This window comes from Mustela lutreola, chromosome 4, assembly GCF_030435805.1.
Source record: "Mustela lutreola isolate mMusLut2 chromosome 4, mMusLut2.pri, whole genome shotgun sequence".
Classification (NCBI taxonomy): Eukaryota; Metazoa; Chordata; class Mammalia; order Carnivora; family Mustelidae; genus Mustela; species Mustela lutreola.
Genome location: NC_081293.1, coordinates 116,322,804 through 116,346,470, shown reverse-complemented (window position 1 = coordinate 116,346,470; position 23,667 = coordinate 116,322,804). Strand labels below are relative to the sequence as shown.

The window sequence follows — 23,667 nt, the reverse complement described above, 5'->3', positions numbered from 1 at the left end:
TTTAAAATAGCTTATTTTATTTTTTAAATGATTTTATTTATTTATTTGAGCAAGCAAGTGAGAGCTAGGGAGAGAGAGCGAGAAAGAGAGCACAAGCAAGGGGAGAGGCAGAGGGAGAAGCAGACTTCCCACTGAGCAGGGAGCCTGACACAGAGCCCTGTCCCAGGACCCTGGGATAATGATCCGAGCCAAAGGCAGATACTAGATATACTGAGCCACCCAGGCACTCCCTTTTCTTTCACTTATTCACTTATTTGAGAGAGCAAGCTTGGCGGGGGTGGGGTGGTGGTGGGGAAGGGAGAAAGAGAAGCAGCCTCCCCAGGGGACCTTGGGGGTGTGGATTTGAGGACCCTGGGATCATGACCTGAGCTTTAATAATAAGCATAAAATGCTTTTAATAATAAAGCATAAAATGCTTTAATGGACTGAGCCACCCAGACGCTCCTACTTCTGGTCATTTTTTAAACCACTTTTCTCTTTTTTTAATGAGAAAAAGAGAACTTTTGGAGGTCCTTATGCTGTCATTTTCTCTGACATTCCAAATTAATTTTGAGTTAAAATGTGCTAAAATTTCCCAGGAGCTTCCTGTGATTATACCTAAACATTTTTGTATATATGTATACATGTTTGTATTTTGTGAGTAATGTTAACACACATTTGTTGTGGAAATATGAAGGAATAACCTTGGCTGTCCTTATTATGTAATAGAACATGTGGGCTAAACCTGTGAATCATAGCAGAGAGGGTAGGTGAAGAGAGATGAGTCCAGAAAGATAAGTGGGAGTCAGATCATGAAGGGCCCTAGCTCCCATACTAAGGAGCCTTCACTTTATCCTGACCATGCAGTTACCGGAGAATTTTTCATAATGGGACTGTCATGCTAAAAGTTGCATTCTAAAAAGATCCTTTGGACAACAATGTGGAAAAGCTGACAATTGGAACAGATTCAAGAGGTAGGAGCAGGGTCTATCAGCTGGATGTAGAGGGTGGAAAAGAGGAAGTAAGGATGAATTCCAGGTTTTTGGTTTGGATGTCTGGGTGAGCGAAAGTCTCCTTCGCTGTTTTGCACTGGATATACAGGAAGATACTTAGGGCCAGATGGTGAATTGCATTTTGGACAAGTGGGTATTGAGGTGCTAATAGGATAGATACTTGCAATTTTATAGTCACTGAAGGTGTAAGTGGGCCTGGAGGTTGGGAGAAAGGCCTTTGGGTAGACAGAGAAGTCCTTATGTCGAAACAGAAACTGTTAGGGAGAATGTGCAGAAGAGAGGTCCGTAACCCCGGGGAACACCAACTTTTAAGGCAAAATGGTACAGTGTTCAGGAGTACAGCCTTGGGAGCCAGACAGCCTCTTGTTAGCATGGTGACCTCAGGCTATTTATTTACTTAGATTTTATTTATTTATTTGACAGAGAGACACGGTGAGAGAGGGAGCACAAGCAGGGGGAGTGGGAGAGGGAGAAGCAGGCTTCCCGCTGAGCAGGGAGCCCTGATGACAACTAGATCCCAGGACCCCTTGTTTATGACCAGAGTGGAAGGCACATGCTAAAGACTGAGCCACCCAGGAGTCCTTCAGGCAATTTATTTTATCTCAGTTTCTACATCTCTAACGTGAGTGTTAGGAACAGGACAGTTAGAGCAGTGCTTATTATTTTTAGTTTCATCAAGATATCTGTGAATAAAGAGCTGCCCAAGAAAGTAAAGAAGAAGGTACTATGCAAAGGAGGAAGCGGTCTAAGGTACAAGAAGGAAATTTCAAAGGGATCTACGACGCCAAATTCTGCCATTAGGACGGTACGGTAACTCCATGAAGTCTCCCTCTCTAAGCAGTTAGTGGCCTCACCAGGAGCAACTTCGTTTAATGAAATGAACCAGCCTGTAAAGGGTTGAAGAGTGAATACGGGTGAACAGTGACACTTCCTTCCCTCATCTCACCACGCTTGTCTCTCCCAATAGACGCTTCCTTAAGGACGGTGAGTTTTGGATTGTACTCCACTTTGTCCAATCAATTCCAGCCACTAACGGCACAATAAGCTGCACCAGGTTACCTTTAACTCCTCCACATCTGAACTTCACACGCCACAGGCGATCTAAGTAACTGATAATACATGACCTCCTACAGACTCCCTCCCTAATTGCTATTATGTGGGGCCGTTTGTTCAGCCCCAAGCCCAGCTTCCTTCCTTCCTTCCAGGACCGCTTCAGAGTGTCATTTCTATTATGGCCACAAGGTGGAGGCCGCTTTCTCCTCTGGGACCTCGGGTCATGACCCGGAAGCACATCCTCCTCCCAGTCTGGAGTGGAGATGGCGGCGACGGCAGTGCGAGGGGTGATGTTCCCCGCGGTGCGGCGGCGGCGGCTTTGGGGTTTCGCGGAGAGACTTCTGGTTGGAGGCGCTGCCGGGAGGGTGAGCTGCTCTCCACCTCTCTCCACTCCTCTCCACTTGGGTGCCGCCCGGAAGCGGGCCGGGCCCTTCCCCCGGGACCCCGCGCGGCAGCCCTGAGTCATGCGCGCCGGCCCAGCGGTGAGGTCGGTGCCCCGCACCCCCACGGCGGGTTGGCACCCGTGGCCTCTGATTGGGGTGCTCGCTTCCGCTGGGGATGAGCTGACCTTGGTCACCCACAGCGCTTGACCTGCTAGAAAAGTTAGGTTACCGTCCCCCCCCCCCCTCCCCCGTGCCAGGGGTCATAAAGAGTGCGTGCGGTGGTTGCAAATTGGGGGAAATTAAAAAGCGAGAACAGAGTTCTCTTTTTGCCGAGGACTGAGCTTGCTCCCCAGCTGGGCTTTCTGCGAGCCCCGGGGTAGCCAAAAGAAAGTTTTGTCAGGATGTATGTTTTTCTCACAAGAACCTCTAGCTTTCTCCAGGGTATGTGGGACTTTCACATGTGTCTAAAGGAAAAGAAAAACCACAGCAGGCGAGTAGTCCGTAGTCAGCAAACAAACCAGCCAGAGTGTATCTTGAGCCCTTCTTCCTGTCTTCACTTTATACCTTTTCTAAAACTTTCTGCTTTTTTCCTTGAACAGAGAACCTAAATCTCATTTTTGTGTTGTTTATAGGAATTTTTACATTTTTACCTCCTTATCTCCCCTCCCCTCGTTTCCTCTATAATATTAAACATGTCTAGGAAAGGTACTGAAACAAAAGCAGTTTCTCTCTGGATAATGATAAAAACTGTTTGCTTTCCTTAAGGGAAGGGCATGTTTGTAGGCATGCTGCTGGCTTTCGGACTGGTTGAGCCAGGTTCCTAAGCCAGGCAAAGGGCTGGGTCCCAGTGGAACAAAAATGAAGGAGGAAAGAGACTGGGATAGAGACTCTGTATAACCAACATTTAATATCAGAATAGTGATGTGTTTTGCTTCCTCTCTCCCACCGCTTCACCCCCAACCAGTCATTATATTTTGGAGGGAACAGATTGCGAAGTACACAGGCTGCTACGCAGGTGGTTCTGAATGTTCCTGAAACCAGAGTATCGCGTTTGGACAACGGACTCAGGGTCGCCTCTGAAGACTCTGGCATTTCAACATGCACAGTAAGTAATTCCAGCAACCATTGTTTAGGTGACCCCTCATTAGGAGAGAGCCGATTGTTGATTTTATTGAATTTTTTTTAAAAGATTTTATTTATTTGAGAGAGAGAGAGAATGAGCGAGAACATGAGGAGGGAAGGTCAGAGGGAGAAGCAGATTCCCTGCTGGGCACGGACTCCAGGATCATGACCTAAACCCAAGGCGATCTCTTAACCAACTGAGCCACTCAGGTGCCCCGATTGTTGATTTTAATCTCAGCTTTTTATTGGGTGATGGTGGTTGCAAAACGGTAGCACTTACTTTACCTTGACAGATGACTCTCATTTGTGAATCTTTCTTCTAGTGATACTTTCATAGCAAGTGCATGTGTGCCTTAAGGGTCTGCATCTGGTTCTGATAGCCCATTATTGTGTTGTTAATAGTGTTGATGATAGTGAAGGAAGTACATTCTCTTAGGCTACTCTGTGCTGTTCTTACATACGTTGTCTTACTTGATCTTTAAAATAATTCTTTGTAGTATACACCATCACACCCAATTGAGAGGCAAGTTCAGAAAAGGTAAATGGTTTTGTCCAAGGTCACACAGCTAATACATGACAGAGCCAGGATTTGAACCTAGATTTTCTGGCAATCTCTAATGTTCTTTATACTGTAGTTGTTAATTGGCTATACCAACAAGTTGGGCTAAAAATCTGAGTCCTCTGTGAAACTGGCAAGTAGATGCTTTAGCACCCAGCAGTAGCTCAATGACCAAAGTTTTTAAATTACATAGTTCATGGGAATGTGTTGTCAGTTCACTGAATTCAAGAAAACTAGTGTTAGGATTGGAAAGCCTTTGTGGGGAAAAAAAGGAAGGAAATTGCTCCCTCTCTCCAGTTCCATTCCCCCAAAAGAAAGAAAATGATGTTTTCTTTAATTTTTCTTTGATTACATTAAGGTTGGGCTCTGGATTGATGCTGGAAGTCGCTATGAAAATGAGAAGAATAATGGCACAGCTCACTTTTTGGAGCATATGGCTTTCAAGGCAAGTTGTAAGACTTTATAAAAATACATTTTCTTTAAGATGCATTAAGCATAAATTCTCATTCTAGGGCAAGGAGAACTACTAAAGTAGTAGGTATATATATATATATATATTTTTAAAGACTTATTTAAATTTTTTTTAAAGATTTTATTTATTTTACAGACAGAGATCACAAGTAGGCAGAGACAGAGAGAGGAGGGGAGGCAGGCTCCCCGCCGAGCAGAGAGCCTGATTCGGGGCTCGATCCTGGGACCCCAGGATCATGACCTGAGCCAAAGGCAGAGGCTTTAACCCACCGAGCCACCCAGGCGCCCCTAAAGATTTATTTATTTGAGAGAGAGCATGCATGTGTGCATGCACATGTGGGAGGGGGAGGGAGAGAGAATCTCCAGCAGACTCCCCACTGAGTGCAGAGCCCCACACAGGGCTTGGTCTCAGGACCCAGAGATCATGACCTGAGCCGAAATCAAGTTGGACAGGCAACCGACTGAGCCACCCAAGTGACCCCAGTAGTATAGTTTATTTATTTAATCTTTTAATCTTTTTTTCTGAAATAATTACTGAAAGTTGCTTTGTAGAGTTGAAACAAGGATTCTCTGTTGGGATATAAGTGTCATCGAAGTATACCAGTGTTTTTGAGGCCCGATGCACTTTAGAAATCAGATTTGGTCCTTGCATGAAACTGATGTTGCTTACATGCTCATATTCATTGTCTGAAGTGTTTAGAAGAATGAGAGGTAAAGGAAGGCATCATAATTTTTTTTTTCTTTTTTGTTTCAGGGCACCAAAAAGAGATCCCAATTAGATCTGGAACTTGAGATTGAAAACATGGGTGCTCATCTCAATGCTTATACCTCCAGAGAGCAGACTGTGTATTATGCCAAAGCATTCTCTAAAGATCTGCCAAGAGGTACTATTATTATCTGTATAGTGCAGATAGGTAATTTTCACAAGTTCAAAAATAATCTAGTACTGTTTTTACTGTGTTTGTTGTGGAAGTGTAATCCTCAGAAATGTGAAAAAATGATTCAAACTCTGGGTGAGAGGACACTTATTTTTATTTTTTTCTGTGAATATGACAAATGGTATTAAATAGTTGGAAGCTGCAAGACTCGTACAAACCAGGCCCTAACACTTGATTCAAAAATCCATTCTCCAGACCCATATGTATGTAGTGAAACATTTTTAATGCCTTTGCAGTCTGTTGATGATTTCCTTTGCTGTGCAGGAGCTTTTCAGTGTGATGTCCCATTTGTTTATTTTTTATTTTGTTGCTTTTGGTGTCAGTTAAAATCATTAGTAAGACCCGTGTCTATGTTTTCTTCTAGGAGTTTCATTGTTTCAGATCTTACTTTCAAGTCCTTAACCCATTTTTAGTTGACTTTTGTATATTGTGTAAGATAGTGGTAGTTTCTTTTCTCTTCTTTTTTAAAAGATTTAAAAAATTTATTTGACAGAGTGAGCATACAAGCAGGGGGAGTGGCAGGCAGAGGGAGAAGGAGAAGGAGGCTCCCCACTGAGCAGCAAGCCGGAGCTGCCTTGAGCCAGGATTTCTTAACCAACTGAGCCACCCAGGTGCCCCAAGATGGTGGTAGTGTCATTCTTTTGCGTGTGGCTGCCCGTACTTCCCAGCAGCATTTATTGCAGAGACTGCCCTTTCCCATTGCATACTCTTGGTTCCCTTGTAAATTAATTGACTGTTGATGTGTGGGTTTATTTCTGGGTTCGCTGTTCTGTTATACTCATCTACGTGTATCTTTTTATGCCAATACCATACTGTTTTGATTACTGTAGCTTTGTAATCCAAAATGAGGGAGCGTGATGTCTCCAGCTCTGTTCTTTCTCAAGATTGCTTTGGCTATTTGGGATTTTTTGTTGTTTCATACAAATTTTAGGATTCTTTGTTCTAATTCTGTGAAAAATACCATTGGAATTTTGATAGGGATTGCATTGAATCTGTAGATGGCGTTGGGTAGTAATGAACATTTTAATATTCTTCTAATCCATGAGGATGGAAGAGCTTTCCTTTACTTTTGTCATCTTCAGTTTCTTTCCTTAATGTCTTGTAGTTTTCAGAGTTTGTCTTTTTACCTCCTTTGTAAGTTTAATCCTAGGTATTCTTTTTGATGCGGTTGTAAATGGGATTGTTTTCTTAGTTTCTGCTAGTTCATTATTAGTGTGTAGAAAGGCAACAGATTTTTGTACTTTGATTTTGTGTCCTGCAACTTTACTTGATTTATTCTGAAGTTTTTTTGATGGAGTCTTTAGGGTTTTCTGTGTATAATGTGTTACCTGCAAATAGTGATGGTTTTGCTTGTTTCAAATTCGGATACTTTTTATTTCATTTTCTTGTGTAATTGCTCTAGTTATTAGGAGCATTTTTTTAAAGTTTTTATTTTTATTTATTTGACAGAGAGAGAGATCACAAGTAGGCAGAGAGGCAGGCAGAGAGAGAGAGAGAAGCAGGCTTCCCACCGAGGTGAGAGCCTGATGTGGGGCTCGATTCCAGGACTCTGAGATCTTGACCTGAGCCGAAAGCAGGGGTTTAACCCACTGAGCTACCCATGTGCCCCTAGGAGCATTTTTTTTTTTTTTTTAATTCCCTGTTCTATACAACAACAACTTGCCACCTGCAAGTAAATAAAAATTTTATAACATGGTATCTAACTTGCATTATAACCAGTGAAAATGACAAGAGGGTGTGTTGGTTTGAATTGCAAAAAACAGTGGTAAGGTTCTTAATAATTTCCTTGAACTGTTTTGCCCCAGGACTAGTTAGGGACTAAGAACAGAGGGTAGGCCAGGCTACTTTAAAGGATTGGTTAGCTCATCCCTCTCCTTTTTTTACACAGGAAACCGCAGGGAAAGCAAAAAACCCAAAACCATACACACAAAAAATGATTAGAGAAAGGATAAGACAAAGTAGAAGACCATTTTTTTCCTCCTGGCTTTTGGTTGGGAAGGACAGAGCCTCTGCCAGTGGCAGTGGCAAAGCCCAGAAGCTCCTTGAGGAAGCAGCTCTTGGAAGTGCTCTTGGAAGCAGCTCTCTTTCGGGGGGTTTGCTTGAGGTTTTTGTCCCCTCAGTTGCGTGAAGCCTAGCCTGGTATGTGAAGTAATAATGTGATGTCAGACTAGCAGTCTCCAATGTTTATGATCACCCAGCCTTATTGGTAAGTGACATGATTAGACTTCAGTATAGATATATGTACAAATTAAATACAGGTACTACTGTACTAACACACAGAATATTAAATATACATTAAAAAGATTCTGATTAAAAAAAAAAAAAGATTCTGATTAAAACAAATTCCAGGAAATACGATCTCACACTTGAGCAAATCGCAGTCTAGACTACCAGTCCCATGTAAGGAGAGCCTTCACACAGGATTCCTTGTCCTCCTGTGTCTTTGGACTGTTCATCACCAGTCACCATCATGACCTCTGGACTGTCATGGTCAAGATGGTTTTTACTTGCTCTTACAGATAATTTTTTCTCTTTAGTAATGATCACTGCTTTCTTGGACTTGGCAGTCTCTTTTGTCATGTTGGGCAGACAAGAGGTAGCTAATTGTAGTTGGAATGTAAGTAACATAATTGCTGCCAAGACAAGGACCCTTAGAGTGTAGGTAAAATGAGGAACAAAAGTTTGCAGTGGAGGGAAAAAAGAAATGAAACTAAAGATTATAAATGTTTCATATTTATTAAAATTTAGATTGTGATTGCAACTGTTGTACTAATTCTTGAAGAGTAGATTAGGTTTTTCCTTTTGGGAGAAGTAATTTTTCTGATAAAATTGAGTAACAGCGTAGAAGGATGTCCTTGTGTTCACTTTTGGCTTTTCCAAATTAGGGTCATTCTTAGATAAATATTTGAGGGCTTCATCAGTTTTTCCGGAGGGTCACTTTTAACCTTTCGGGATACCTAGCCTTTTCTTCATGTTAACCTCTGTTAGATCATGATTTATCAGTGATTTTGCTAATGGTGAGACTATAGCTCACATGGATCAAATGCATGGAAACAGACACTGGGATTAAGTTAAGTGGAGAAGGATATTTGAGAAGACACTAATTCTGTGAGTGGTTCTTGGGGGCATATTTTAGGTTATGCTGTTTCTTGCCTTCTTTATGTAGCAGCCTCACTGCTCTGGGAACCAGGGTAGCAAATACTTGGGTGCAATGAATCCTGTGTATGTACCTAGATGTTCTAATGCAGATGATTTTCTACTTGGTAATTTTCATACAGAGCAATATACACTCAGGTACAGATTCTATGGCGTGTCTGAAGTTGTAGAGTCATTATAAGTATTGTGGGGATCTTTGACAAATGTAGGAATTTTCCTCAAGTTCTTTGGTACCACAGAGGTTTATATTTTATATTTTTAATTTTAATATTATCCTTTTAGGTATATTGAATGTATGGAAAAGTTTGTTTCTCCCTAGTTTAATCATTTAGTCGAATTTGAATGGTGCCGTGTCATGGTTTCTGATGCTAGTGTAATCTTAATCTTGAATATTAAGATTCTTAGTGTTTCTTCTTGTTTTATTTTCAATTAGCTGTAGAAATTCTTGCTGATATAATACAAAACAGCACATTGGGAGAAGCAGAGATTGAACGTGAGCGTGGCGTAATCCTTAGAGAGATGCAGGAAGTTGAAACCAATTTACAGGAAGTTGTTTTTGATTATCTTCATGCCACAGCTTATCAAAATACAGCACTTGGACGGACAATTTTGGGACCAACTGAAAATATCAAGTAGGTATAATTCTCAAGATTTTTTTGTTGGGGGTGGAATTTGAGTTTTGAAAATTAACATTCAGAAACATTCAAAAAGTCTGTTTCAAAATTTAATTTTTTCCCTCCCTAGTAATTCACATAAAGTTGTGGTTAGCTACATTTTAGCCCTACCTAATTCCCAGGTGCCTGGGCCCATGCCTACTACTGACATAACAAGTAACAGTGTCAGCTTTTTTCTTTTTTTAAAGATTTTATTTATTTATTAGATAGAGATCACAAGTAGGCAGAGAGGTAGGCAGAGAGAGGGGGGGAAGCAGGCTCCCTGCTGAGCAGAGAGCCCGATGCGGGGCTCGGTCCCAGGACCCTGGGATCATGACCTGAGCTGAAGGCAGAGGCTTTAACCCACTGAGCCACGCAGGTGCCCCAGCTTTTTTCTTGATATAAAAAAGTTGGAATTTTTTTGATACTTGTTACCTGTATTCCATTTCTAACTACACTTAATTTAGAGCCTTTAAGGTCCAATTTATTTATTTATTTATTTATTTATTTTTTTAAAGATTTTATTTATTTATTTGACAGAGAGAAATCACAAGTAGATGGAGAGGCAGGCAGAGAGAGAGAGAGGGAAGCAGGCTCCCTGCTGAGCAGAGAGCCCGATGCGGGACTCGATCCCAGGACTCTGAGATCATGACCTGAGCCGAAGGCAGCGGCTTAACCCACTGAGCCACCCAGGCGCCCCTAAGGTCCAATTTAATGTCAGGTATATTATATGAAGATCTGTGCTTTTTAGTTTCCTTTTATATTGCTTTTCTCGCTCCATTTACAGATCTATAAATCGGAAGGACTTGGTGGATTATATAACCACACATTACAAGGGGCCAAGAATAGTGCTTGCTGCTGCTGGAGGTTTGTGGATTTCCATCTCTGTATCTGTTTAAACGCAGGCAGTCATAGAGTGTTGTGCTTATTAGTTTGGTCCTGCTGGGACATGTCCTGGAATTTATTATTTACTGAGCAAATTGTTTCATACGCTGTTTAAGGGGAATGTACAGCACTGGAGGTAGACTTTTCCTCTGTCTTTTCTTCAGTAGAGTTTTTTTTTTTAATAGAAAAACTTACATAAGTGTATACACAGATTGGGATTTACTTTGCAAGGAAAGGGGTTAAATGACTGGGTAATGATGACGTTTGGGAGACGGTGTACTATACTTTGGGAATTTTTTTTTTTTTAAGATTTTATTTATTACTTGACAGAGATCACAAGTAGGCAGAGAGAGGGGGAGGGAGGCAGGCTCCCTGCTGAGCAGAGAGCCCAACCTAGGGCTCGATTCTAGCACCTTGAGACCATGACCCGAGTCAAAGGCAGAGGCCCAACCCACTGAGCCACCCAGCTGCCCCTGGGAATCTCTTGATTTTAAATTATTTTTTGAGAACCAACTTCACTTTTGGCCAGGCATGAAATGAGTATGTTATGTTGGTTCATTCTTTGTTTATTCATTCAGTAGAGCTAAGTACTGAGAAGGGGAAGTATATAGGGAACCATTGAGAGTGTTTAATGGGAATCCAAACATGCAGGTAGCATCAGGACAAGGCTTCCTTGGGGACACGTTTGAAGCCAGTGAATGAAAGAAAATTCCCAGTAGATTTTGCTAGATTTCCTGGCAGTTTGAATTTAGGCAAACAGTACACTTTTGGTTTCCAGGTTTCTTTGTTCTTTTAGGGTAAAGCAGAGATAGATGGTATTCTTTTGTATAGACTTAATTTTTCTCTCTTCAGAAATGACAGTAAATTAAAATTCTAGTTGCCCTGAATAGAATTCTGAGTAATTATGTGGGAATAATGGAGAAAATGAACATAGGGGTTAAGTCTAACAGGTTAGTCATTGGCCCGTGTGACACTAAATCATGTTACCTTTGCACAGCAGGCAGTGCGCTGAAATTCTCTTGAGCAACATTGTTTCTAAAATGGCTGGTGCTGACTGGGGAGTCCGCATTTGAAACTGCCTGGGAAACAGGAAGACCTAGTGAGAGGAGGCCTCAACCACCGTGCTGTGTGGGATGTCTCTGCTTTTGGTGGCATATGGACACCATGGGTTTTATCGTAGTTCCTATAGGTTCATTTTGATATTACTGAAGTTGGGATATCTTATAATTAGTGGCCTGTCCTATATTAATTAGCATTTTGTCTTTTTGATACATTAAGTGATGATGAGCCTTATAAGCAATGGCTTCTTATTCAATGAAGAAGACCAAACCCCAAACCTAGCTTCATTAAAAAAATAAAATGACTGGGGGGGAGGAGTCAAGATGGCGGAGAAGTAGCAAGCTGAGACTGCTTCAGCTAGCCGGAGATCAGCTAGATAGCTTATCTAAAGATTGCAAACACCTGAAAATCCATCGGCAGATCGAAGAGAAGAAGAACAGCAATTCTGGAAACAGAAAAACAACCACTTTCTGAAAGGTAGGACCGGCGGAGAAGTGAATCCAAAGCGACGGGAAGATAGACCCCGGGGGGAGGGGCCGGCTCCCGGCAAGCGGCGGAGCAACCGCGCACAAAATCAGGACTTTTAAAAGTCTGCTCCGCGGAGGGACATCGCTCCAGAGGCTAAACCGGAGCGAAGCCCACGCGGGGTCAGCGTGGCCTCAGGTCCCGCAGGGTCACAGAAGGATCGGGGGTGTCTGAGTGTCGCAGAGCTTGCGGGTATTGGAACGGGAAAGCCGGCTACAGAGACAGAGCCGACAGTAAGCTCGCAGCTCCGTGTTACCTTGAACCGGTCGCAGGCTCGGTGAGCTCGGAGCGCGGCCGGAGGTCAGGCAGACGGGAGTAACTGGGCGCTGTTCTCTGAGGGCGCACTGAGGAGTGGGGCCCTGGGCTCTCGGCTCCTCCGGGCCGGAGACCAGGAGGCCGCCATTTGTATTCCCGTCCTCTGGAACTCTACGGAAAGCGCTCAGGGAACAAAAGCTCCTGAAAGCAAACCCGAGCGGATTACTCATCCCGGCCCCGGGTAAGGGCGGTGTAATTCCGCCTGGGGCAAAGACACTTGAAAATCACTACAACAGGCCCCTCCCCCAGAAGATCAACAAGAAATCCAGCCGAGACCAAGCTCACCTACCAAGGAGTGCGGTTTCAATACCAAGGAGAGCAGCAGAATTCCAGAGGAGGAGAAAGCCAAGCACGGAACTCATGGCTTTTTTCCTGTGATTTTTTTTAGTCTTGCAGTTAATTTAATTTTTTCTTTTTCATTTTTTTTTTTTTTTTTTTTCTCGCCTTCGGGTAAAATTTTTTTTTTTTTAACTGTTACCTTTTTCTTTTTTAACGATTTTTTACTAGTTTATCTAATATATATATATATTTTTTTACATTTTTCTTAGGTGTTTTCTTTTTTAAAAAAAAATTCTTTTCTTTTTTTTTTTTTTTTTTTTTTTTTTTTTCTTTTTTCTTTCTTCCTTTTTGAACCTCTTTTTATCCCCTTTCTCCCCACTCACGATTTTGGATCTCTTCTAATTTGGCTAAAGCATATTTTCCTGGGGTTGTTGCCACCCTTTTAGTATTTTACTTGCCCCTTCATTTACTCTTATCTGGACAAAATGACAAGACGTAAAAATTCACCACAAAAAAAAGAACAAGAGGCAGTACCGAAGGCTAGGGACCTAATCAATACAGACATCGGTAATATGTCAGATCTAGAGTTCAGAATGACAATTCTCAAGGTTCTAGCCGGGCTCGAAAAAGGCATGGAAGATATTAGAGAAACCCTCTCGAGAGATATAAAAGCCCTTTCTGGAGAAATAAAAGAACTAAAATCTAACCAAGTTGAAATCAAAAAAGCTATTAATGAGGTGCAATCAAAAATGGAGGCTCTCACTGCTAGGATAAATGAGGCAGAAGAAAGAATTAGTGATATAGAAGACCAAATGACAGAGAATAAAGAAGCTGATCAAAAGAGGGACAAACAGCTACTGGACCACGAGGGGAGAATTCGAGAAATAAGTGACACCATAAGACGAAACAACATTAGAATAATTGGGATTCCAGAAGAAGAAGAAAGTGAGAGGGGAGCAGAAGGTATACTGGAGAGAATTATTGGGGAGAATTTCCCCAATATGGCAAAGGGAACAAGCATCAAAATTCAGGAGGTTCAGAGAATGCCCCTCAAAATAAATAAGAATAGGCCCACACCCCGTCACATAATAGTAAAATTTACAAGTCTCAATGACAAAGAGAAAATCCTGAAAGCAGCCCGGGAAAAGAAGTCTGTAACATACAATGGTAAAAATATTAGATTGGCAGCTGACTTATCCACAGAGACCTGGCAGGCCAGAAAGAGCTGGCATGATATTTTCAGAGCACTAAACGAGAAAAACATGCAGCCAAGAATACTATATCCAGCTAGGCTATCATTGAAAATAGAAGGAGAGATTAAAAGCTTCCAGGACAAACAACAACTGAAAGAATTTGCAAATACCAAACCAGCTCTACAGGAAATATTGAAAGGGGTCCTCTAAGCAAAGAGAGAGCCTACAAGTGGTAGATCAGAAAGGAACAGAGACCATATACAGTAACAGTCACCTTACAGGCAATACAATGGCACTAAATTCATATCTCTCAATAGTTACCCTGAATGTGAATGGGCTAAATGCCCCTGTCAAAAGACACAGGGTATCAGAATGGATAAAAAAACAAAACCCATCTATATGTTGCCTCCAAGAAACACATTTTAAGCCCGAAGACACCTCCAGATTTAAAGTGAGGGGGTGGAAAAGAATTTACCATGCTAATGGACATCAGAAGAAAGCAGGAGTGGCAATCCTTATATCAGATCAATTAGATTTTAAGCCAAAGACTGTAATAAGAGATGAGGAAGGACACTATATCATACTCAAAGGGTCTGTCCAACAAGAAGATTTAACAATTTTAAATATCTATGCCCCCAACGTGGGAGCAGCCAACTATATAAACCAATTAATAACAAAATCAAAGAAACACATAAACAACAATACAATAATAGTAGGGGACTTTAATATTCCCCTCACTGAAATGGACAGGTCATCCAAGCAAAAGATCAGCAAGGAAATAAAGGCCTTAAATGACACACTGGACCAGATGGACATCACAGATATATTCAGAATATTTCATCCCAAAGCAACAGAATACACATTCTTCTCTAGTGCACATGGTACATTCTCCAGAATAGATCACATCCTCGGTCCTAAATCAGGACTCAACCGGTATCAAAAGATTGGGATCATTCCCTGCATATTTTCAGACCACAATGCTCTAAAGCTAGAACTCAACCACAAAAGGAAGTTTGGAAAGAACCCAAATACATGGAGACTAAACAGTATCCTTCTAAAGAATGAATGGGTCAACCGGGAAATTAAAGAAGAATTGAAAAAAATCATGGAAACAAATGATAATGAAAATACAACGGTTCAAAATCTGTGGGACACAACAAAGGCAGTCCTGAGAGGAAAATATATAGCGGTACAAGCCTTTCTCAAGAAACAAGAAAGGTCTCAGGTACACAACCTAACCCTACACCTAAAGGAGCTGGAGAAGGAACAAGAAAGAAACCCTAAGCCCAGCAGGAGAAGAGAAATCATAAAGATCAGAGCAGAAATCAATGAAATAGAAACCAAAAAAACAATAGAACAAATCAACGAAACTAGGAGCTGGTTCTTTGAAAGAATTAATAAAATTGATAAACCCCTGGCCCGACTTATCAAAAAGAAAAGAGAAAGGACCCAAATAAATAAAATAATGAATGAAAGAGGAGAGATCACAACTAACACCAAGGAAATACAAACTATTATAAGAACATACTATGAGCAACTCTACGGCAATAAATTTGACAATCTGGAAGAAATGGATGCATTCCTAGAAACATATAAACTACCACAACTGAACCATGAAGAAATAGAAAGCCTGAACAGACCCATAACCAGTAAGGAGATTGAAACAGTCATTAAAAATCTCCAAACAAACAAAAGCCCAGGGCCAGACGGCTTCCCGGGGGAATTCTACCAAACATTTAAAGAAGAACTAATTCCTATTCTCCTGAAACTGTTCCAAAAAATAGAAATGGAAGGAAAACTTCCAAACTCATTTTATGAGGCCAGCATCACCTTGATCCCAAAACCAGACAAGGATCCCACCAAAAAAGAGAGCTATAGACCGATATCCTTGATGAACACAGATGCGAAAATACTCAACAAAATACTAGCCAATCGGATTCAACAGTACATTAAAAAGATTATTCACCACGACCAAGTGGGATTTATTCCAGGGCTGCAAGGTTGGTTCAACATCCGCAAATCAGTCAATGTGATACAACACATCAATAAAAGTAAGAACAAGAACCATATGATACTCTCAATAGATGCTGAAAAAGCATTTGACAAAGTACAACATCCCTTCCTGATCAAAACTCTTCAAAGTGTAGGGATAGAGGGCACATACCTCAATATCATCAAAGCCATCTATGAAAAACCCACCGCAAATATCATTCTCAATGGAGAAAAACTGAAAGCTTTTCCGCTAAGGTCAGGAACACGGCAGGGATGTCCATTATCACCACTGCTATTCAACATCGTACTAGAGGTCCTAGCCTCAGCAATCAGACAACAAAAGGAAATTAAAGGCATCCAAATCGGCAAAGAAGAAGTCAAATTATCACTCTTCGCAGATGATATGATACTATATGTGGAAAACCCAAAAGACTCCACTCCAAAACTGCTAGAACTTATACAGGAATTCAGTAAAGTGTCAGGATATAAAATCAATGCACAGAAATCAGTTGCATTTCTCTACACCAACAGCAAGACAGAAGAAAGAGATATTAAGGAGTCAATCCCATTTACAATTGCATCCAAAACCATAAGATACCTAGGAATAAACCTAACCAAAGAGACACAGAATCTATACTCAGAAAACTATAAAGTACTCATGAAAGAAATTGAGGAAGACACAAAGAAATGGAAAAATGTTCCATGCTCCTGGATTGGAAGAATAAATATTGTGAAAATGTCTATGCTACCTAAAGCAATCTACACATTTAATGCAATTCCTATCAAAGTACCATCCATCTTTTTCAAAGAAATGGAACAAATAATTCTAAAATTTATATGGAACCAGAAAAGACCTCGAATAGCCAAAGGGATATTGAAAAAGAAAGCCAACGTTGGTGGCATCACAATTCCGGACTTCAAGCTCTATTACAAAGCTGTCATCATCAAGACAGCATGGTACTGGCACAAAAACAGACACATAGATCAATGGAACAGAATAGAGAGCCCAGAAATAGACCCTCAACTCTATGGTCAACTAATCTTCGACAAAGCAGGAAAGAATGTCCAATGGAAAAAAGACAGCCTTTTCAATAAATGGTGCTGGGAAAATTGGACAGCCACATGCAGAAAAATGAAATTGGACCATTTCCTTACACCACACACAAAAATAGACTCAAAATGGATGAAGGACCTCAATGTACGAAAGGAATCCATCAAAATCCTTGAGGAGAACACGGGCAGCAACCTCTTCGACCTCTGCCGCAGCAACATCTTCCTAGGAACAACGCAAAAGGCAAGGGAAGCAAGGGAAAAAATGAACTACTGGGATTTCATCAAGATCAAAAGCTTTTGCACAGCAAAGGAAACAGTTAACAAAATCAAAAGACAACTGACAGAATGGGAGAAGATATTTGCAAACGACATATCAGATAAAGGACTAGTGTCCAGAATCTATAAAGAACTTAGCAAACTCAACACCCAAAGAACAAATAATCCAATCAAGAAATGGGCAGAAGACATGAACAGACATTTCTGCAAAGAAGACATCCAGATGGCCAACAGACACATGAAAAAGTGCTCCATATCACTCGGCATCAGGGAAATACAAATCAAAACCACAATGAGATATCACCTCACACCAGTCAGAATGGCTAAAATCAACAAGTCAGGAAATGACAGATGCTGGCGAGGATGCGGAGAAAGGGGAACCCTCCTACACTGTTGGTGGGAATGCAAGCTGGTGCAGCCACTCTGGAAAACAGCATGGAGGTTCCTCAAAATGTTGAAAATAGAACTGCCCTATGACCCAGCAATTGCACTATTGGGTATTTACCCTAAAGATACAAATGTAGTGATCCAAAGGGACACATGCACCCGAATGTTTATAGCAGCAATGTCCACAATAGCCAAACTATGGAAAGAACCTAGATGTCCATCAACAGATGAATGGATCAAGAAGATGTGGTATATATACACAATGGAATACTATGCAGCCATCAAAAGAAATGAAATCTTGCCATTTGCAACAACATGGATGGAACTAGAGCGTATCATGCTTAGCGAAATAAGTCAAGCAGAGAAAGACAACTATCATATGATCTCCCTGATATGAGGAAGTGGTGATGCAACATGGAGGCTTAAGTGGGTAGAAGAATAAATGAAACAAGATGGGATTGGGAGGGAGACAAACCATAAGTGACTCTTAATCTCACAAAACAAACTGAGGGTTGCCGGGGGGAGGGGGTTGGGGAGAAGGGGGTGGGATTATGGACATTGGGGAGGGTATGTGATTTGGTGAGTGCTGTGAAGTGTGTAAACCTGGTGATTCACAGACCTGGGGATAAAAATATATGTATATAAAAAATATATGTTTATAAAAAATAAAAAAAAAAATATAAAAATAAAAGAACTGTAATTTAAAAAAAAAAAAAAAAAAAAAAAAATAAAATGACTGGCTCCTGGCCTTTTGGATAAGGATATGCAGAGGTTTGGGAGTAGGAGCCAAGTATCTGCAGTGTCCAGTCAGGAGGGCCATAGGTGAAGTCAGAACAGTGGGAGTTGGTGGTGTCCGGTGCTGAGAACTGTATGCATGTCCATGGTTTATCACTCTCTGCTTGTCATTCTTGGAATATCAGGCCCTTCTGTTGTTCCATCACCCTCTGGATTGATAGCCAAGGCGGCTGTCCTACACAGTGCTTCTGAAAACAGGCACTTGGGCCTGGTCTTGTTTTATGCCACATATTTGTTTGGGAAATACGGGTGTAAGTTGTGCTTTTACATTCTAAAGAAAGGTTTCATATAAAGAACCTTCATGGTGATATTTTTTAAAGCACTTGCCACATGTCTAAATTTGTTTTCGGAGTTTGTGTTTATCCTTCACTGAATCTGTTTGGGTCATGAGTTCCAACAGTCAATTCTTAGGTTTTAGATGGCCAACAGTGAATGTTTGGTTAGCTACGTTTAGATGACATTATTTTGTTCCTGAATTCTGATAGCAGAGCTCAGACAACAAAGCTCGTATTACATTTACATTCTTTTCTACTTACAATGTACTGAAAAGTGATTTTGCTAATTTGCATTCTAGGACTTTTAGTAATTATAACATGATTCTGTACAGAATGTGGTATTTTCAAGCTGTCTTATTATCCTTAGCTGTGAATTTGTTGCTGAAAACTGTTAATTGTTCTACAGACTGAGAGCTGTGCAGTGCCAAGCCTTGTACCAGCAGGGAGGAAGCGTGTGGCGTGGGCTCACTCTGTAGTTGCTTTTACCGCATTCCACCTGGAGCTTTACTGTAAAACAAAGTTTGGCAGGTAGTTGTCTGCCTTAGATTGTGCTGCTACTAGATATATGAAATATTTTCCTTCAATTTAGGAGTTTCCCATGATGAACTGCTTGAGTTAGCAAAGTTTCATTTTGGTGACTCTCTGTCCTCACACAAAGGAGAAATACCAGCTCTGCCTCCCTGCAAATTCACAGGAAGTGAGGTAGGGCAAGCCTCCTTAGCTAGTACTTAGCCCTTAGGGCTTCTTGTGTTGTGTTTATGAATGAGTGTGCAAAATGTGCTTCTTTCAAACAGGAGTAAAATGGAAGAAACGAGAGGCTTAAATGGAAAGAAAAAGGGAGGAGGATGTACTTATATTCCATATTACTTAATCACTTCTCTCTTTCCTAAGGAAGCAGCGTTTTGAGGGGAATGTCATAATTTGCTCTTTTTGTGCTTTTTCCTTAACACTATGCCCATTTATATATTTTGAGGTATGAAGTATATTTTTCAAATGTTCCAAATTTTGACTTTCACATTACGTTAAGTTCTGCTCCTAGTACACTTCTGGGAGTAGCTGTTAAAAGAGACAGAACTTGCAGACAGCCGGCTGTTTGCCAGCTGTAGCCTTCAGCTCATCAGCGGCCTCCTTTGCCGCATTAGGGAGGACGCTCAGAGGAGTACCTGGAGAGGGCTGTCAGCTGCATGGAACCGTGTAGCATCCGTGGCATAAGAATAGGCTTGTTATGTCAGTATCAGAATACTACTGATCTCTGCCAGTGAAAAAATCTAATTCTTTTTGACCAGGTAATCAGCTAATGGCTATGTCTTAAGTATTTCAAGTTATTTCAGAAGATCTTCTGGTGAAGTTTTCTTTGCAGAACTCAAGAGGTTTTTCCACATTAGACTGTTCATTGTAATGTGGCATGATTAAACCTTCTTTCTTGTTAAGCCTGTTACGTGATGGCGGTCTTAACCAGAGTTGTGTTTTGTCTTAACTAGATACGAGTGAGGGATGACAAGATGCCTTTGGCGCATATTGCAGTAGCTGTCGAGGCCGTTGGGTGGGCACATCCAGATACAATCTGTCTGATGGTTGCAAACACACTGATTGGCAACTGGGATCGCTCTTTTGGAGGAGGAATGGTAAGTGATTTAAAAAACAGTTTTCCATAATAAATGACAAGGTGAAACTCTGTACTGTGAATGGACTTAAAATACAAACGGATCCTGGACTGCATCCTGGGCCAGAAAAAAATTTTTTGTGTGGGTGCCCTAGTTTTAAGTTGGATAAGTAGCAAAATTTGAGTAAGGTTATAATTCACTAATAGTACCATATCTATGTTAATCTAGTTTTAATGATTGTACAGAGGTTAATTTCCTTGTTTTTCAGAAGTGTACACAGCATTTATGGGTAAAATGCATCAGATCTTTCAGTGTACTCTCAAACAGCTGAAAAAATTTTTTTAAAGAGAATGATGAAAGAAGCATGGTAAAGTAACAGGTCTTAGGGAATTTGGATAAAGGGAATTCCTTGTACTATTTTTGTAACTTTTCTGTCTGAAATTCAAAATACAAAGTATGTATGTACTGAAAGATTTCAACAAAATACACTTTGTTTAACTATCTTTGGCTTCACACACAGTGGAATTTCAAATCTTTAAGCACACACAGCCAAGAGCCCTATAGATGGGACCGATGACAGGAGTGAATTACTCTAGCAGAAGTGCTGCAGCTGTGTTAGCACAAGTTTCACTGCTTTTACATCATGCATTTCTCTGGGGCTACACTGGGCTGGTGAGAAGTATGGTTCTCAGTCCCCTGAATTTTAACTTCTTGAGATGTTGCTAGATTGAAACTCTGCCCATTGTGGTATTCACTATTCACAGAACTCATGTTTCTTTTTTTTTTTTTTTTTTTTTTTTTTAAAGATTTTATTTGTTTATTTGACAGAGAGAAATCACAAGTAGATGGAGAGGCAGGCAGAGAGAGAGAGAGTAAAGCAGGCTCTCTGCTGAGCAGAGAGCCCGATGCGGGACTCGATCCCAGGACTCTGAGATCATGACCTGAGCCGAAGGCAGCGGCCCAACCCACTGAGCCACCCAGGCGCCCCAGAACTCATGTTTCTTTCTGGTAGTTTAGGCACGTATGCCTCCAGTTCTCTTGGACAGTGTTTTCCCTTACAGAATCTTTCCAGCAAGCTGGCCCAGCTCACCTGCCATGGCAGCCTCTGTCACAGCTTCCAGTCCTTCAACACTTCCTACACAGATACGGGATTGTGGGGAATCTATATGGTTTGTGAACCGGCCACCATTGCCGACATGCTACATGTTGTTCAAAAAGAATGGTGAGAAGAGTCTTGCTTATAATTCCCATTTTAAAACTAGTTTCCTCCTCACATTGTTGTTGATTGGTTTTGATAGTGATGTTAGCATTTAATCAAGAGAACAAGACTGAAGAGTAGCAGTTGTTCCCATGTTTTTATTTTTTTTTATTATATATATATTATATATATATATATATATATATTTTTTTTGTTTGTTTCCATGTTTTAAAAGTCTAATGTGAAACTTTTTTTTTTTTTTAAAGATTTTATTTGAGAGAGAGAGTGAGAGAGAACAGGAGAGGGGAGAAGGTCAGAGGGAGCAGCAGACTCCCCAGGGAGCTGGGAGCCCGGTGCAGGACTCGATCCTGGGACTCCAGGATCATGACCCGAGCCAAAGGCAGTTGCCCAACCAACTGAGCCACCCAGGTGCCCCTAGCTGACTTTATTCTATAGAAAATTCTTAATCTTTTAAGCAGCAGGTTACTTCAGAAAGACAATCCTAAAAGTTTGTTTGGAAGATATCTCTACAGGTTATCTGGCTTGGAAAGGTGTTATGGCAATGAATGTGAAGTTGCTATTGCTAAAAGAAAACTGTATTGTTTTACTCAGAACTGGTGCCTTGAGACAGAGGCAGAAAGGCCCACGCTGTTGGAAAAACATCCATAACTCTGCTTCCTCTCCTCCACCATTTTTTTTTTTTCTTTTTAAGATTTTACTTATTTGACAGATCACAAGTGGGCAGAGAGGCAGGCAGAGAGAGAGGGGGAAGCAGGCTCCCTGCTGAGCAGAAAGCCTGATGCGGGGCTCGATCCCAGAATGCTGGGATCGTGACCTGAGCCGAAGGCTGAGGCTTTAACCCACTGAGCCACCCAGGTGCCCACCTCCATTCTTAAATGGCTTATAGTTCTCTCAGTCTCATCAGCTGGGCGGTGTCATTAGTAGGCTTAAGTTAGATTCCACTGGATTCTTCTGAGAAATCAGTGGCCTCCAGACCAGACCGCTAGCATATTCAATCCTAACACAGGGATTGGCGAAGTATTTCTCAAGATGCAGTCAGCCTGCTTTCATGTTGGAGCGAACCTTTATCTGTAATCCTACTATTTTTGAGAAATTAACGATACCAGGAGAATAAAGAGTCAGTGACTTTTCAGCTTTTGTGTAGCTACTAGAATCATTAAAATTTCAACTTTCCATTAAGCTAGAGTCCTAATCCTTGTATGTTGTGGTGCAGTACATAGAATATATAGTATCAGATCTTAAGTCATTCACTCAAAAAGCACATAATCTTTTCAACTACTTGACATTTTGATTTTTCCCACTGGTTTTAGGATGCGACTCTGTACAAGTGTAACTGAAAGTGAAGTTGCACGAGCCAAGAATCTCCTGAAAACAAACATGTTGTTGCAGCTTGATGGTAAGATGGTAAGAATAAAGACCCAAATTCTACTCTCATAGGGCTGAACTATATTCCAGTAGTTCTTCCTTCCTTTTTAAACAGGTTCTACCCCAATCTGTGAAGATATTGGTAGGCAGATGTTATGTTACAACAGGAGAATTCCCATTCCTGAGCTTGAAGCCAGAATTGATGTAAGTAGTCTTTTGACACTATAGGCGCTTGTACAAAAGTTCCCTGTTAAAAAGCTGAAAATATGTAGGGGTGGCTCAGTGGGTTAAAGCCTCTGCCTTGGGCTCAGGTCGTGATCCCAGGGTTCTGGGATCGAGCCCTGCATTGGGCTCTCTGCTCAGCAGGGAGCCTGCTTCCCCCCTCTCTCTGCCTGCCTCTCTGCCTACTTGTGATCTCTGTCAAATAAATAAAATCTTTAAAAAAACAACAAAAACTGGGGCGCCTGGGTGGCTCAGTGGGTTAAGCCGCTGCCTTCGGCTCAGGTCATGATCTCAGGGTCCTGGGATCGAGTCCTGCGTCAGGCTCTCTGCTCAGCAGGGAGCCTGCTTTCCCCCTCTCTCTGCCTGCCTCTCCGTCTACTTGTGATTTCTCTCTGTCAAATAAATACATAAAATCTTTAAAAAAAAAACAAAAAAACAAAAACTGAAAATATGTATCACAGATCCCTGTTTAAATTCTAAAGACCTTTTAAGTATAGACTCTGTCGTAACAATGCAGAGCTCTGAATGCTGGTATCTTCTCTATTTCAGGCTGTAAATGCTGAGACAATTCAAGAAGTGTGCACCAAATACATTCATGCTAAGAGTCCAGCTCTTGCTGCTGTCGGTAAGCCCGGCTCCTTTTCTCTCACGCACAACATGCCCAAGTACTTGTCTTTTACTGAGTTTTACCTTCCTATCTTCTTTTCTTCCTTAGGTCCCATTGAACGGCTGCCAGAGTTTAACCAGATTCACAGGAACATGTGCTGGCTTCGTGATTAAAATGCTCCTACTCAGAATATTTTGAGCATGTGTATTTATAATGCTAACAGATCTGCAAGTTTTAAGCTACCAGTCCCTAAAGAAAAAAAATAAAAACGTATGTACCTGGAAATTCG

The 23,667-nt window shown here is 41.2% G+C and overlaps 1 protein-coding gene across 2 annotated transcripts; it reads left to right on the top strand.

Moving 5' to 3' along the window:
* Positions 1 to 2,265: 2,265 nt before the first annotated feature.
* PMPCB (peptidase, mitochondrial processing subunit beta) lies at positions 2,266 to 23,663 on the top strand. Of its 2 annotated transcripts, XM_059170901.1 has the most exons (13): positions 2,267 to 2,410; positions 3,393 to 3,533; positions 4,468 to 4,554; positions 5,335 to 5,464; positions 9,108 to 9,306; positions 10,115 to 10,194; positions 18,951 to 19,063; positions 19,843 to 19,986; positions 21,027 to 21,187; positions 22,495 to 22,580; positions 22,665 to 22,753; positions 23,321 to 23,396; positions 23,487 to 23,663. In XM_059170901.1, the coding sequence occupies exons 1-13, from the start codon at positions 2,309 to 2,311 to the stop codon at positions 23,549 to 23,551; spliced, it is 1,473 nt and encodes a 490-aa protein (XP_059026884.1). In that variant the 5' UTR covers positions 2,267 to 2,308; the 3' UTR covers positions 23,552 to 23,663. The 2 variants fall into 2 exon arrangements, 1 of the variants encoding a protein (XP_059026884.1); XR_009352803.1 differs by lacking the exon at positions 23,487 to 23,663 and having other exon boundaries at positions 2,266 to 2,410; positions 22,643 to 22,753.
* The last annotated feature ends 4 nt before the right edge of the window (positions 23,664 to 23,667 follow it).

Excerpts from the sequence above, each read along its gene's own strand:
- PMPCB (XM_059170901.1), top strand. The coding sequence starts at position 2,309 with ATGGCGGCGACGGCAGTGCGAGGGGTGATGTTCCCCGCGGTGCGGCGG. Across the intron at positions 10,195-18,950 it reads AGTGCTTGCTGCTGCTGGAG|GAGTTTCCCATGATGAACTG; the intron begins GTTTGTGGATTT and ends CCTTCAATTTAG. Across the intron at positions 22,754-23,320 it reads AGCTTGAAGCCAGAATTGAT|GCTGTAAATGCTGAGACAAT; the intron begins GTAAGTAGTCTT and ends TCTCTATTTCAG.